Source organism: Sceloporus occidentalis, unplaced genomic scaffold (assembly GCF_023333645.1).
Source record: "Sceloporus occidentalis isolate IW3139 unplaced genomic scaffold, rSceOcc1.0.p SCAF_111, whole genome shotgun sequence".
NCBI lineage: Eukaryota > Metazoa > Chordata > Lepidosauria > Squamata > Phrynosomatidae > Sceloporus > Sceloporus occidentalis.
Genome location: NW_028317091.1, coordinates 618,590 through 635,544, shown reverse-complemented (window position 1 = coordinate 635,544; position 16,955 = coordinate 618,590). Strand labels below are relative to the sequence as shown.

Genomic DNA, 16,955 nt, shown 5'->3' with positions numbered 1-16,955 from the left:
ATAAAATGCTTTATCAGTTTCTGGCAAAATGTCCCAAAGTTCACCTAACTCCCCCGCGTTGTTATTCAGCATTGGATGGGTTTATGTTCTGACCGCTGACGCGTGGAAGCTTTGCTACATTTCTAGCGGGTTACAGGGAACACATTGAGGGCTTATGGGGGAAAACGATGACACTGACAGCCGATTCATATACATAATGTGAATATCATCCACACAAGTAACACAGAGGTTTCTCCAGACATTCATTTGGTAAAATAAACGCTGTCTTCTCCTCCAGAGGTAACCACTGTTTGTCCTCCATCGAAGGCCATAACGTGTGTCAGCGGGAAAGCACAGAGCGACGACTGTCGGAGTGACGCCGATTGCCCCAAGTCAAAGAAATGTTGCTGTTCGAGTTGTGGAGCCAAATGTGTCTACCCTATAAAACGTGAGATAATGATTGGTTCCAATGTTTTATCCCCGCATCATTCACTAAAGTCTCTTCATCAAACCTGCGAGACATTTTAATAGCCCTCGGCAGGGACTCACTAATGACATCATGTGATCCTCGTGGAAATCGGGACCTCAAGATATAATGTATTAAGTCACCTGTATTCAAGCAGGGATCCCAGCTGTGATATAGCAGGGAGGAAACCTCCAATCAGGGTGCACAGATATTATTAAACCATGTGAATCTGCCCATTTACCCCAAGACCTGGGGGCAAACGCTGACCGTTCCAAGAAATGATCCTTAAACATAGACTTCCGTGTTCCACACTAACCCTTTCTTGACATATTTTGACAGCATTGCTCTTTTTAGAAGGCCCCGATTTACACCATGTTTGAACTCCTTAGGGACAAGATAATGTCCTGAACCTTGTATTGGGAACAGGGAATTTGCTTGCGTGCTGCCATTTTGGAATATCTAGACGCATTGGCTGCCCCGCAGCGTGACAGCGCAGCACTTCCACCTCACTTTCTGTGTTCATGTTCATGGACTATTTAGGACTTTGAATTTACTCAATGGATCGGAAGCTCTGAAAAAACGACCTATTAAGCTCCATTAGTGTCCAACACTAATGGAGCTTAATAGGTCGTTTTTTCAGAGCTTCCGATCCATTGAGTAAATTCAAAGTCCTAAATAGTCCATGAACATGAAGCTACTGTAAGACAGGAAGTGATGCAAGAATGTAACAGAACATATTTGCTTCATGCTGTTTATTGTTTATTTTCTTACACAAGTTTAGTAAATTTACGCAATTAGTGTAAATTGACTAAACTTGTGTAACAAAATTCTCAAATATGTGAATTTTATTTTCTTTCAATTTTGGTGTCTCTTTCAGGAAAAGCAGGCCGTTGCCCACTCGTCCAGACCATCTGTGCTTCTTTCCCCTCGGACCCACAGTGCGACACTGACACAGACTGTCCCGATGATAAAAAGTGTTGCGAGGGCTGCGGCAGGTTCTGCAGTGATCCTAAACCCGGTAACGTATGATCCTAAGAAGACCGGGACAGTCTTAGGTCTACAGGACCAGAGGAGAAGACCTTAGAGAAGACAATTGCCTTGTTCTAAAACTGGGCCTTTCTAGTCGGGGTGACCATCCAATATCTCCAGTGCTCGTAGTTGGCTTCTGGGGCCATCAATCTTCTCGGGACATCATTGAGCTGCCAGAAGCTATTAAAGCATCCTCAACGGTTAATTTTCTCCAGTGTATATAGTTGTAGATGAACAATGTGTTTTCTCTGGGGTTACTGATGCCCCATTTATCAACTTACTTCTCCATAATTTCAGGTTATTGAGCTGTTTTCTCTAGCGTCTGCAGTTATTGAGCAGTAAGTTTGTGTCTGGTTTATGCAGAGCCAGCAGAGGCCTGTCCAGCGGTGGCCGAGGACGCCGTGCCATGCACGTTACAGAGCTGTAATAACGACGATGATTGCACAGAAGAGGAAAAATGCTGCACCTTTAAGAACAAAAGGCAATGCCTGCAGCCCCCACGACGTAATTATGACCCTCACAATAATAATAATCCACAACTGTGGATACAAATATCTAGTCCATCTAGAGCTTGGCCATGTCCACAAGTCTCCTGTCCATCAAAAGATAGACAATGTCCAGTAGCATGAAGTCCATCTACAGACTTTGGTTACTTGCGTGAGTGGGTATCGCTAACAAAGTGGCCACTGACTTTTTATATCGGCCGCGTGAAGATGATCAATTTGCAACCTGGCCATGATAGATGGTCTGTCCATTAAGAACAAGTACTATCACTTTATTTCTAAACTTTCTGTGGTTGCCTAGAGGAGATCCGGTATATAAGGGGGTAATTATATCTATATTAAGAAGCTGTTTATTCCATGTAATTATCTGTAAAATCACGAAAATAATGATTTCTCTCCCCACAGAGAAGACGTATGTGGCTGTGAAGGAAGTCTGTCCATCCTATGACCCCTTCAGCTGTATACACAAGAGTCCAGAACCCGATGAATGTCGTAAGGATGACGAATGTCCTCGTTCCCAAAAATGCTGCTGTTCCCAATGTAAATTGAAATGTGTGCTCACTGACAAAGGTAAGAATCCAGTATTAATACGCAATATATAGGCATTCTTAATTCATGGTGGATTTAACATTGGGCTCCAGGGATTGTATCAAGCTGGTGGTCCGTGTGTATCATCCCAAAAACGCCGTAGGTTGGCACAACGGCAACTTATCTTATGGTCCATTGCTGGGTCGCCACATTGACCTTGCAGACTGTCCCCTGCATACGGAATAACACTTGAGCGTCTTCGCGGCCAATTCTTCATTAACCTATACCTCCTGCCGGCTTATGTAAGTGATATTTCCGTTGCAGTGAAACCAGGGCAGTGTCCGAGAATATTTCCGTTATGTAAAGGCTTTCCCGGCGAACCGAGGTGTAAAGGTGACGGAGACTGTCCCGGAGAGCAGAAGTGCTGTAATATCTGTGGCTGGAGCTGCAGGACCCCAACGCCAGGTAGCAAATATCTCACTCCCTAATTGGTGGCAGTGGTGGGATTCCTTCCAGTAATTAGCCGTACTTTATACTTAACTGGGAGGGGGGTATTAAACTATGAATGATCTTCACAAACTAGGATGAGTTCAAATCTACAGATCGCTGTTTTTTAAATTTAGCGAAAAGACTTCTGAGTCACCAGAAAGTTAAAGTGGACAAGCGCGGCAACGAAGAAGCGCTTTCCATAACATAAAAGTTAAAATAAGCCATGTACATGGACCAGAAACCCAGCCGCTGGAAGCAACGGTCTTAACTTCTTGTTCTGCATCATTATTCCTCCCCACCCCATCATACTTCTCAAGTGTCTTTCTTCAGGAGCGGTAGTCCCTCCTTGGAACCCAAATTCCCCCCCCCCCTATTTTGAAGGCGCTCGGAATGTTTGTCGCCCATTCTTCTATGGTTCTAGTTTCTTTTCCCCGTCTTTCTTTCCGGTTGGCTATTTGGATATATTTTTCATTGTCTGTCTATACAGATACCGTCGGGACGTGTCCAGAAGTAAAGAGTCCAAGGAAACTGTCCTGCAGGGATTCATTCTGCGGACAGGACGGCGACTGCTCAGTTGATGGAAAGTGTTGCCGTACGGCTATGGGGCAGGACTGCGTGTATTTCCCTCCAGGTGACAGAATGTTTGTTATGTGGGTTCTGCCGCCGACCCCGTGTATCTGTCTAGTGTCTAAAGTCACCGTCACAGCTTCTAGCAGGACTAAATATATACATTTATGGAAATATCACAGTTAAAAGTAAGGGACTCTTTTACTTCGGGGGGTCGGGGAACTCAGGCAAAAACTGGCAAGATAAGCCCCATCCAACCAATCTCATGTCCTGAAGTTCTCTACCATCTCCTCTCCATCCTAACAAAGGCTGCCCGAACCAATCAGCAACAATCAGGAACCTTACAAGAAGGAAGGGATAACTTAACACATACGAGCGGGCTTCTAATACATAATGTCTGGCTAATCAGAGGATCTTTGGTTTTTGCTCCTATAGTGCGACCTGCGTAACATGTCTAATGGCGCTAATGTCTTCCCCGGTACTGAAGAGTAAAGGATTGTGGGATCGAGATCTTGTGTTTACCCTTTCGCTGCCAGAGTGCTGAGACACACTTGATTATTGTGAAGCTCAGTTCTGGAATTCTAGTAAAGTACCCGAAAAATACATCATGAAATCATCATGTAAATAATGATATGAGCTGTCAGCATGTGAAATGAGTAAATGTGTCGCATGAAGATGGCCGGACCTCTGCTTCTGAAGGCAATAAAACTCAGCTCTTCTAGATATGAAAACAAATCCAAAAAATAGGTATTATTTATATAGGATCAAAATCATTCTACATTGTCCACAGTACCGAAACCCCATGTGGCCTGTAGGCGTGATGCCTTGGAGGTCATTTCTTCATGGTGAATGTAAATGTCTCTCACAATCATTAGATCATGAAGGTCTTACAGAGCTGTCTTACACCATTGGGGTCACATAATTCTATCTTTGGAATTTTCCCCCAAAAAGACACTATTTTTGGTAGAAGTTTAATTAAACATTACACGTTGCTGTCATAAGCATTCACCTTTAGTGGGCAGGACACTGAGATGGGATCTGGCGGGCAGCAGGACACTGAGATGGGATCTGGCGGGCAGCAGGACACTGAGATGGGATCTGGCGGGCAGCAGGACACTGAGATGGGACCTTGTGGGCAGCAGGAGACTGAGATGGGATCTGGCGGGCAGCAGGAGACTGAGATGGGATCTGGCGGGCAGCAGGACACTGAGATGGGATCTGGCGGGCAGCAGGACACTGAGATGGGATCTGGCGGGCAGCAGGACACTGAGATGGGATCTGGCGGGCAGCAGGACACTGAGATGGGATCTGGCGGGCAGCAGGACACTGAGATGGGACCTTGTGGGCAGCAGGAGACTGAGATGGGATCTGGCGGGCAGCAGGAGACTCAGATGGGATCTGGCGGGTGGCAGGAAGCAGTAAGAGCATCCAGATGATTAGCAGGACAGATGCCAGAGAGAACAGCATGCACAATGAAGGTTGGTATAGCCGGGGTAACCAAAAAAGAATAATCAAAGTCCAGGTCGAAAGTCAAATTCCAGGTAATCCAATTAAGCAAGGGAACCAGAAGAGCAAAATAATTTCATAGGCCAAGGCTGTGTGTGTGTGTGTGTGTGTGTGTGTGTGTATGAAAGCCAGCGGGAAAAACAACACTGACTAACACAACAGCACCACCAATCAATGCCAAGAAGCAATGCCCCGTCCAAGGAAGCTGGGAGCACTCCTGGGTATGAAGGCGCTTGGTCACCAGACAAGCCACAGGTGTCTCAGAAGACACAAGGATGACAGGAGACATGGTGGGACAGGCAGAGCCTTCTGCTCCTATTTTATGCCAAAGTCCAACCAAAACCGGTGGACAGATCATCATCTTGGAAGATCCCCCCAGCATGGAAATAACCCTATACTTAAGTACGTGTACTAGGATTCTGTAATTCTTTAAAAACATGGAGATCAGATATAACCTCAGATGTCAGATGCCTATTCAAGAGTTCAGCTTTCATCACCATACCCTACTTAGGAAATCAGGTTATAAATGGTCAAAACAAGCCCGCCTACAACTCCATCTAGAAATATTTTGCTGGTTGTTTTTTGCCCCTAAAAACATTTAAATGCGTCGGGGTTACTTGATGTACCTGCTTCCCAGTACTGAAGAGCGTATTCACTAACCTGGGAGGTTGCAGGAGAGTTTAACATCTCTATTACCGGTATATCTGCATTATAACAGAAACCAACCCCTATGAGCTTCACCTACGGGAAGCGGCCAGACGTGGGACCTAGTGGTCGTTTAATAGACCATTCGCCACCAAAGCAGCTATGCTTTTCAACAAAATGTCATATTTTTTTAACAATTTGCCTTCTTCTAGGTGGACAGCAGGAGCCAGAATTTAGGTAAAAGTCTCCTAGAAGATTCCACAACTAATTGTTGGGTTTCAAAGACTATAATCTTCGTGGACCGATAGCACAGACCGTCCGGGTCTCCGCAGATCTCCAGAGTCCCGTAGGATGTCCCAGAGGTCCTGGATTCCACCGCCGGCAATTAAATGTCATTTTTCTCAATCTAGGGGGACTCAGAACCTGTAATTAATGGACGGCCAGCCTGTAATTTCTGAGTTCCTCCTTACACCAAGTGCACTCCATATGTTGGGTCTTCACAAAGCTCCAGGGGTATGAGAGGTGGAAACCTTCACTGTTAATTATAACGTTCCGACGTCCACAGAGTGCAGGGATCCCATCTGCTCTCCAGAAATGCGAATGGTCCATAGACATATAAACGTATATATATACATGTATGTAAATACTTCTTTACTGCCACAGACGCTGACAATGCCTAGGAACACGCAACGGCCATACTGATTTAATTGTAAAGGTATTTGGAGATTTATTTCGGTACCTGTAGGCATATCAGCCTGATATTGTACTAAATGCACAAACCCTGAAAAGCACATAATTATATAGTGATATGTAGAATATATATATATAAGCGTACGTTTTCCTAGTTTCTGATTGCATTTATTTAACGTTACGTTTAGAAGAATTCACAAGGAACCACCTCGTGCCGCCTGTGTATAGGTACGGGGGCCTGAATCTGACAGGACTTTAAGGACTAAAGAGGCGAGAAGAACCCAGACTGAGAGGTGGACACTAGAGGTGAGGAGTCTTGTAAGAGGTGAGGAGCGCATGTAACACGTGTGGAGGCTGTAAGGACAGGAGTACAGATGCTGAGTTGCGGGGAGTGGAGATAGTGATTGGAAAGGAGTTCTTATGATGAGTGGTAGGGAGCACAGGCAGTGAGTGGTGAGGAGAGCAGATATTGAGTGACGGGGAACATAGAAGTTGAGTTGTGCGGAGTACGGAAGCTGAGTGGTGGGGAACATAGGCGCTGGGTGGTGGGGAGTGCAGGAACTGAGTTGTGGGGATTGAAGATTCTAAGTGGAGGAGAGCACAGGCACTGAGGTGTAGGGAGTGCCGATAGATACTGCGTGGCGGGGAGCAGAGGCACTGAGGTGTAGGGAGTGCCGATAGATACTGAGTGGAGGGGAGCACAGGCACTGTGGTGTGGGGAGTGCACATAGATACTGAGTGGAGGGGAGCACAGATGTTGACATGTGGGGAGTGTAGATAGATACTGAGTGGTAGGGAGCACAGGCGCTGAGGTGAGGGGAGTTGGCAGGGAGCACAGGCGCTGAGGGGTGGAGAGTGTTAGGATAACAAAATGTTCAGAGTATTAAGGAAGCACCGAGGCAAGTGTTTGGTTCATTGGGTCTGAAGGTATTGTAAGTGAAATTATGTACTAACGGGACAGCATTTTAATTTTCTACATTTTAATTGTTCAACTGGACTTCATCCACAGTTCTGATTCGGTTCTCTCATTGAAACAATCATGAAATGTTCTTGCAACGCCGAGTGAATTGACCCAAATTCAGAGTCAATGAGGCAGCTGCTGCATGTCCCACTCCTCCTGATCTTCTCCTTGGGTGAGGGGCAACCAGGTTGTTATCTCGAGCCCTGGAAGATTGCGTCCTTCTACCAACCTGGAGATGTCCTCATTGGGGGACTGTTTGTCATCCACTCAGGATATGACTTCCCAGAGCTGACTTTTCAAGATGTGCCGCAGCCTCCTTCCTGTAAGGGGTAAGATATATCTATCGATCTTTCCTACACATCCCAGAGATGGATGGTCACACAGGACCTTCTTCCGTTGAGAGGCGCTGACCTGTACGTCCAATTTTCTGTTCCCCATGCAGGTTCCACGTACGCTACTACAGAGATGTTCTTGGTGTGATGTTCGCAATAGATGAAATTAACAAGTCTCCGGACCTGTTGCCCAATATCACCTTGGGGTTCAGTCTTTTTGACTCATGTATGTCTGAGCTCCGAGCCATCTGGGGAGCCCTGTCCTTGGTGTCAGGGACTGGAAGCCCCGTTCCTCGATACAACTGCCACAAGTCCTCAGATATGATCGGACTCATTGGAGAAACCATGTCGGCATTATCTCTTCCTATAGCAAGGGTCCTTGGCGTCCTTCATTACCCCCAGGTAACCAAATGTGATTCTCGCTCTGTTATCTGACCCCCAATCTACTAACCCCCCCCCCCCCCGACTCCTTATCATACTGCCTGTGGGGGACAATAGAATGGCTGACAATTGAACGTCCGGTCAGACATTCTTGCTAATGAAAGTCTATGGAGGAACCGACGGCAATGGCAGCCTTCGTGGCTGTAGATAAAGGGAGACACTGGAGCCAGCTGGAGGTAAGGCCTTAGCGGTGACGCAATGCTGACCAGGAGATGCGTTGAGAGAAGGACTTGCGATGAGAGTTGTGTTTTTCTGGGTATTTAGTGTTCAGGCAGCTTTTCTTTCTCCTTGTTTTACTGATTTTTTGGCACACAGCCAGTGTTACGGACATAGTACTTCCATAGTGTTTGTGCACATTCAGATAAGCAGTGATGTATGTAAATCGAGGGCCGCCCTAGTGGTCCTAGTCCAGGTACAATTATGGCGCTCTATGCATTTAAAAAATGAAGCATCAGGATATGATGTCATAACCTGCCGCAGTGTGTCTTAAAGGTGGCAGCACCTTTTAATGAAGTCTGTTGGAGGCTGTGCTGAGCCAGGATAAACAGATAGAAGACCTTCATTGTAACCGGCCCATTGTGCAGCGGGACACTGGGGGGTTGATAGCCTGAGAGGGCTATTTATCATGGAAGTGAGTGAACACAATAAATGTATAACATGGATTCTGAGGAATCCCTCGACACATTTGCATGGATAAAAACTTTAGGCAATACTTACATGGCCATTACATGCATTAAAGTGCATATGAAGGTAGAATGACAAAGTTGTTCCTATGTAGTGCATATGGACTGACCACGTTATGTGGCGTGGTTTATACCCAAGGTTTGCCATACAGCCCATCAACAATTCACTCTTTGGGCCAGAGTTAAAGGGGCTGATGGCCTTCTACTGAGAAAGGCTGTTCCTTTGATCTACCACTCTGTTCTTCTCTTTCCAGATCAGTCACAGTGCATCCTCATCATCACTGAGTGACAAGGTGAACTTCCCATCATTCCTCCGTACAGTGTCCACCAATATGTTCCAAAACATCGCTCTCAGCAAGATCATTAACATGTTTGGGTGGACTTGGGTGGGGATGCTGGTTGTGGACAATGATGTTGGAGAGCAGGGAGGACAAGCAATTCGGAACGAGTTAGAGAAGAGTGGGAGTTGTGTGGCCTTCATAGAGAAGATCCATTTGAGCTACTCCATGAGACAGATTCAGAGAGTGGTGGCTGTCATTAAAGAAAGTTCAGTTAGCGTGATTGTCCTTCATAGCCCAGAGGCTCATGTGAAAGCACTTCTAGATACGATGTACAATGAAAAGGTGATTGGGAAGATCTTCATCTCGTCTGCCTCCTTTACTATCACACCTGGGCTCTTCTCCAAGAAGGCCTGGAGGGTATTAAATGGAACCATTGGTCTAATGCCCAGCACGGGATCCATGTCAGGATTTCAGGAGTTTCTCCAACACCTGCAACCATCTGGGGACCCCAAATACCCTTTCATCCAGATGTTTTGGGAAATTTCTTTTAACTGCACCTGGATAATTGGGAGAAATGACACCGTTCCAGGGATGGCTATGTCCTGTTCAGGGAAAGAGGATGTGAAGGAGGTGATCTATTCCTTATTTGAGATAAATGACCTGAGTTACACATACCATGCCTATCTGGCAGTCTATGCCTATGCCCACACTCTCCACGTCCTGCTTACATGCCAATCAGAAGGAGGATACCACATATGCACCAATGTCAGCAGCATCAGCCCTTGGAAGGTAACAATCACGTCATAATCCTGCAGTTTAACAGGAAAACACCAGACGGGACCAACAAGGTCATTCGATACAATTTATATTTAATTATCGGATAAGAACAGGGAATTGAGATGAATCAAACCATATCACCATGGTCTATATCTACAGGTTCTTCAGTATCTGAAGAAAACAAAGTTTCGAGCCAAGGACGGACCATGGGTCAACTTTGATTCCAACGGGGACCTCTCTAGCTCTTATGACATCATGACTATCCAAGTTCTGGGTGGAAACTTCCAGTTAGTGAAAGTGGGAACCTTTAACCCCAGGACATCACAAGATAACTGGGTCATTCTTAACACCAGTTCCATAATATGGAATGAGAACTTTTCTAATGTAAGTAGAACAGGAGTCCCAAATCCCTCATGTCCCTCTTTTCTAGGAGCCCTGAATGTTTGATGGGTATGATGGGTATCGCAGGGTTCTACAGCCCTAAAAGCCCCAATAATGTGTATAGAAAAAAGCAGGAAATGGCAATTGTGTGAATAAAATGCTTCTAGATGTCTTAGTTACATAAATAAAACTATCAGTTATAATATTATTGCCACCTTCGGCGGCCATGCCTCTAACCATTAGCCCCCTAAAACAACGCCATTAGGCATTGGTGTGTAAGGGGGCAGAATATTAAATCTCATAGTTACCCTTAACCTACACGGGCTCTCTTTTTTTATGGACATTTATACTGCAATAAAATACTATCCTCTTCCCTATTGTTACAAACGTTATATAATTCTGTCATCAGTCAAAACGTGTCTATGACCCCCCAAATCGTGTAGGGATAAATACTCCCAACCCTAGAGGGCTGAAACAGGCCACATTTCTGGCACAGGCATCGCAATTAAATTTAATTGCCTGGCATTGAATTGCTTGTTTTCAGGGACCTGGTCTGTTTGTGGTCCTTGGGGACTCGAGTTGTTTGATCCTGATTTTATTGTCTCTCAGTAAATTTATTCCGTGAAGGAAGAAGTAGCGTCCATTTCTGGTCCCTGAAGGGTTAGCTGGCAGCGTGTAACGAAGCTTTATTTCAGCAAGGTTAGGCTTTGGACTACACGCGTAATCAGGGTGTCCTTCCCCACCAGGTTCCACGCTCCGTATGTAGCGACAGCTGCCAACCGGGCTACCGAAGACTCATTCGACAAGGCCAGCCCGTGTGCTGCTTCGACTGCGTGTCCTGTTCGGCAGGAGAGATCTCAAACACGACAGGTTCGTACGCCCTATCACATACATCTATATACTAAGCAAAGTGGGGGGGGTTTAAACAAGCATATATTTATTATATCGTCACAAGAAATGGTTCTCCTGGGTGTAGTATTGATGGCTTAACGTAATATGAAGTAGATCATAGTAACAAACGTCTTTTTTGTTAGATGCCGCTGAATGCATGAGATGTCCCACTTACCAGTGGTCCAATGAAGAACGGGATCAATGTGTTCCAAAGGTTGTCGAGTTCTTGTCATACCAAGAGCCGCTGGGATACATACTAGTGTCAAATATCATCATCTTTTCCATTATTACTTTTTCCATCTTATTGCTCTTCATCAGGTACAAGGAAACCCCGGTAGTTAAAGCCACCAATAGGGAGCTGAGCTATGTCCTCCTGGTGTCTCTCATGTTCTGCTTCCTCTGTTGCCTACTGTTCATTGGTCGTCCATCCACTTTTTCATGTCGTCTGCGCCAAATCTGCTTCAGTATTGTGTTCTCCATCAGCATCTCTTCCGTTCTGGCTAAGACTATCATGGTGATACTTGCATTTAAAGCCACCAACCCAAACAGCCCCTTGAGGAAATGGTTAGGACCAAAGATACCCCGTAACGTGGTAGGACTTTGCTCTGTGATGCAGACTGGAATCTGCTCAGCTTGGCTTCTCGTGTCTCCTCCGTTTCCGAGAATGAACACAGAGTCTGTAAGCCATAAAGTGATATTTGAATGTGATGAAGGTCAAAATATCTTCTTTTACATGGCAATGGGCTTCATGGGCCTCCTAGCAATGGTCAGCTTCGTGGTCGCCTTCCTGGCGCGAAACCTGCCTGGTAACTTCAACGAGGCCAAGCTCATCACATTCAGCATGTTGGTCTTCAGCAGCGTCTGGGTGTCATTCATTCCTGCCTATCTGAGCACCAGGGGCAAATACACAGTGGCCGTGCAGATATTTGCCATCCTGGCATCCAGCGCAGGACTTCTGAGCTGTATCTTCATCCCCAAATGCTACATTTTACTGGCGAGACCGGAGAGGAGTCACAGGGAGTATTTATCCAGCCATAAAAGGTTTGGGATTGAAAAGCTGTAAGGTCAGGTGCAGACGTGTAGTAACTGCTTAATAGAGCGAGGCTCTCTGTCACGTGTGCGGTGATTGTACCCACCAGGACCTAAAGAATAAAAACAGACACCACATTCCTTCTGAAACAACGCATAAGTCTTGGAGGATGAAATAAAAGGCAACCCACGTTCCTTAACGTTGAAGGCACCATGCGTGCAGCGGGCCAGGTGGTGCAAGGTACGGACAACATTTCTACCAACCACCAATCTGGAGGATCATCAAAAAAGGTGAACGTCTAGTTTGTTGTGTGGGAAATCCGATCCAATCAAGATAGATATAGATACAATTCAGGCTTTACCTCTACCCTGGAAACATTTCAAAGGACCAAACGTAGACTCATCCCTCCTTGGCTTAGCATTAACGAAGACCTGGTTAAAAATCCTAATTTATGAGTGACTCTAAAGCATATAATTTAATAACATATACCAACAAACTGGGTTTTTTAAGGTTTCATATTAAAAACAGGCATTTAATCTGTGTGATGGTTTATTAAAATGACACCAGCTTATTTAATAACCGACACCAGGTCCCCTTCATACATCCAGTGAATTCTCTAGCTGAGGACTCTTGAAGTGGGTAGAAATATGCATGCTTTTTTCGGCAAGACAAGACACACAAACTAGAAAATGGTATTTATTATCACGAGTTTACATGATGCACCTTTTTGTTAGTGTCTGCAGAGCAGCCACTTTGTTACTTTCAGTTTTCGGCAGATCACAATGATGAAGTACGATGGCCGACCATTCAAAAAAAATAAAGGATTGAGAGACGATCAGCGCAGAGATCCAAATAACAGCTGGGGTATCCACGTGTCCATGGTTAGCCAGTACTAGGTGTGTATACTTACACACACGCACGCACACTGTGACAGAATGAGCTGTCATACAGGGGCCCAAGGTACTCAGAGATGGCTCCAGCCCGGCTGCCAACCAGGCAGGAACTCCATTGTTTAATTAATCCCATCAATAGGATTGCTGACTGGGGATTAAAGGTTGGGTGGAATACATGTATCTGTTAATTTATGTTAATGAAGTTCTGTGGCTATATCAGTCTATGTTTTACATCAATAAACTGTTCATTCCTGCTGTACTCAGTTCAAGGTAGTTGTGTCTACTTATTGGGTACACATAGCAGGGTTCCAAGGTGCGCATGCTGGCTGGTGCTGGAAGTGATTCCAGGGACAAGAGGAGGATACATGTGGGTGATCTCTGGGAGTTACTACAGCTCTCTTGGTGAACCCGTTACACACGCGCACGCGCGCACACGTGTTAGAAAGTCCATAGCGAGGTTGGATGTTCCAGACCAACCCACGAGCCCCGGTACCTCACTCTACTCCATGAAGAATGTCCTCCACCGCATGGACGCGGTTGTGCATAAGCAACTGGGATTTGTATACGAACACGCGATTGCAGCGGGGGCACTGATGGTGGTGGTGGTTTTGAGTCAAGTGAGTGCGCATGTGACGGTTGAGATCGGAGCTCTGGCTGAAGCTCTTGTGGCACACGTTGCACTTGTGGGGTCTCTCGCCCGTGTGGGTTCTTCGGTGATGGACGAGGTTGGAGCTGTGTGTAAAAGCCTTGCCGCACTCTTGGCACTTGAAGGGTCTTTCTCCTGTGTGGGTGCGCTGGTGGTTCCTCAGCTCGGCGCTGCGGGTGAAGCTCTTGAGACATTTCAGGCACTGATGCGGACGTTCACCTGTGTGCGTCTTCCAGTGCGCCTTCAGCTGGGAGCTTCTTGCGAAACACTTTTCACAGTGGGAGCACTTGTACTGCTTGATCAAAGACTTCTCTGGCAACCGTTCGGGAAAAATGCCGACTCCAGGGAGCCCCCAGTATATGGTGCTTGGCCAAGTCTGCCCCCCGGCTGCGGTCAGTGGATGAGGCGGCTGCGTAAACGTAGATGAGGTTTCCGGCAAAACTTGTTCTGCTTCTTGCATGTTGCCCATTGCCACTACATCTGGCCCGGGACGGGCTTGGGTTAACACCTCGGCCGGGCCTGCGTGACCCCCGAAGGCAACCAAATCTGAAACAAATATAAAAAATGTCATGATCAGGGGTGGACAGTTTGACCCAAAGGTATTCAGATGAAGCGGCACAGAAAACACGACAAGGCCGGGTCTGGTTTAATCCAACTACAACCTTACCGGCACCAATAACACCTCGGTGTAGCAGCCGGGCACCGGGGGGGGGGGGGGATGCACATAGCTGGGAAAATATATCCGGCTACAATAACAACGTACAATAAGGGCAGCGGCGGCCCCCTGTCCGCGTATGTTACGACATAGACATGGATCTTAATATGCAACATATGGGCCATGAAAATAGAGGAATTTAAATGTTTCAGATCATCCAACTAATCCTAACACAAGACAAAGACGCAGCTTCTAAACCATCATTTCATTTGTGGAAGGTAAAGAGTTGATAAAAAACTGACATCACCCATGCGAAAAAGCAACTGCCCCCTAAACCTGATAACAAAGGCAGTCAACCGATTACAATAACCGGCAATGAGTCTTTCCCATCGCCGGGGAGGAATTTTGGACGCTCTTCTTGGCAGAATTCTTCTAATTCAGTCACGCTGCTTTTTTCTTAGGGTCCGCATCATCTCAATCAGACTCGAGTCAGGACTGTGACTCGGCTGCTCCAAAACCTCGATTTTGTTTCTTTTGAGCCATTTACAGGTGGACCCGCCTGCGTTCTTCGGATCGATGCCGTGTCGCGTAACCCAAGCGAGCTTTAGGTCGCAAACTGACGGCCGGACGTTCACCTTCAGGATTTTTTGGTAGAGAGCAGAATTCATAGTTCCTTCAGTTATGGGAAGTCGCTCAGGTCTTGAAGCAGCCCCCGACCATCACGCAACCACCACGCGTGGGACCGCCAAAACGTTTCACTTCTGACTCATCAGTCCACAGAACATTATTCCTAAAGTCTTGGGGGTCTCACTGGGGATCGCTGGCGTCCCAGAGCCCTAGAAGTGTCTTTGTAACCCTTTCCAGACCGATAGACGTCAATGACTTTCTTTCTCATGTGTTTGCGAGTGTTTGCGAGCAGGGCCGGCAGTAATCACGCCTGGGTGCGTCCAACCAAATTGAACCCGATTATCAATTCATTTTGGTTCATTGGTAGATTTAGTAACGAAGGGGGCAATTCTTTTTTCTCATAGGGCTATGTAATGTAGGGTTGGATGGCTTTTTAACTTCTATACATTAAGGAAAATACTACATTTATTTTGGGTTATCTTTGTCTAGTTTTAAAATGAGTTTGATGACCTAAAACAAAAACATTATGTGTGCTAAATATGCAAAAGATAGAAGAAAATACTCGGCTCTGTACACTTTCTATTGGGTAGTGTATTAAGCGCACAGCCACCGACTGAAATGGAGCAGCGATGCACCGTCTTAAACCTCTTAGGGCAGAATTAACGGCGTCACGCACACCTTTACACATTAAACATGCAGAAAGCACAAATAAGGACATATTTTAAGATAATTCACTCTATTTTATATAAAAAAAAAATACAAGAACATGAGGCATTTTTTAGGACGGCCAATACCCCCAGCAAGCACCCTGACTCCTTATCATACTGCTTGTGAGAAGCAATAGAATGGCTCGGTCTTAATCACCCGGCCTGACTCTCTGACTAATGAAAGTCTATGGAGGAAGGGACTTCATTAGCATCGCCATAAAGCATCAGCTCAGTGTGGTGTTGGAGCCGGGAAAGTCACCCCAAATATCACATGACTGACATGACAGTTTATGGGAACTAAAGAAACAAAAAGGGTTTATGTCCAACTTTACTGCACTCGAGGAGTTAAGCCAGGCCATTGGTTTCAGCGTACCTGCGCATGTTTTCCTCACACAAATCTGTAGAGCAGGAAAGCCCTCCGTTTACTAGAGACGGGCTCCAGTTATTACCAGCCCAAGTCTTCCCTAATGCCCCCCCTCGTGCAACATGGTTCATTTGGACAGTAAGGACCTAAAAGCATGACCTCCCCCACCTTATTTTAAAGGAGGACTCGGGATGTAAATTAGATCACCTTGTCCGTGACCTCATTATAATAAGAAGCCACAGCGGATATCGAAGTGGAAATAAATATTAATAATAATAATAATACGAAGCAACACCCGGAGAGCGTGGGAAGCCAGAGAGCCACGGAGGGAACGTTTATTACCTCTTCGAGCTGATAACGCTACGATTGAGCGCCGTCCCCGGGTGACGCGGGTGCAAGTAACACACAGAGACCGCGGACTGAGAAGCGGTCAACTTCGAGGCCAAAACGCAGGGCGCGAGTTTACACCGCAAGGTTATTCGCCGGAATCAAACGCGCATCACCGGCGAGCTGACCGAGGAACGGATCCCGCGGCCAAAAAATCCACTCGGACGAGCAACTTAAAAGGCATCCCCGGAGAGCGTCGGCTCTGTCGTTACATCCACGCAGGTCACAAAGTTCTTCTTTGATGCCACGTTGTCCAGTGATGAAGAGGTTAAAAAGGGATAAGTGGACCAAAAACTCAGAGAGAGATATGAGAGCAAGGCGGGGGGGTGGGGGGGGGGGTCAGGAAATATCATATAAGACTAAGAAAAAGGCAAAAAAACACTATGTGGAAATAAATAGAACGCCAGTAACTGGAAGCGGTCTCTACGGGGGCGTCACGGGCAGCCTACGGGCCGAGGGGTTCGTCGGGGTCAGCCAGAAGTCCGTCCTGTCGTCCC

The 16,955-nt window shown here is 46.3% G+C and overlaps 1 protein-coding gene across 1 annotated transcript; it reads left to right on the top strand.

Moving 5' to 3' along the window:
- Positions 1 to 7,489: 7,489 nt before the first annotated feature.
- On the top strand, positions 7,490 to 12,212 carry LOC149282677 (extracellular calcium-sensing receptor-like). The gene is made up of 6 exons (XM_089497945.1): positions 7,490 to 7,692; positions 7,806 to 8,097; positions 9,074 to 9,889; positions 10,037 to 10,174; positions 11,005 to 11,128; positions 11,293 to 12,212. Exons 1-6 carry the CDS (start codon positions 7,490 to 7,492, stop codon positions 12,210 to 12,212), a joined length of 2,493 nt encoding a protein of 830 aa, XP_089354071.1.
- The last annotated feature ends 4,743 nt before the right edge of the window (positions 12,213 to 16,955 follow it).

What these genes read in the sequence shown, in the direction of transcription:
- LOC149282677 (XM_089497945.1), top strand. Translation starts at nt 7,490, where the DNA reads ATGAGGCAGCTGCTGCATGTCCCACTCCTCCTGATCTTCTCCTTGGGT. An exon ending in GAAACTTCCAGTTAGTGAAA is followed by an intron (nt 10,175 to 11,004) that starts GTGGGAACCTTT and finishes CTTCCCCACCAG; the next exon opens with GTTCCACGCTCCGTATGTAG. An exon ending in AGAGATCTCAAACACGACAG is followed by an intron (nt 11,129 to 11,292) that starts GTTCGTACGCCC and finishes CTTTTTTGTTAG; the next exon opens with ATGCCGCTGAATGCATGAGA.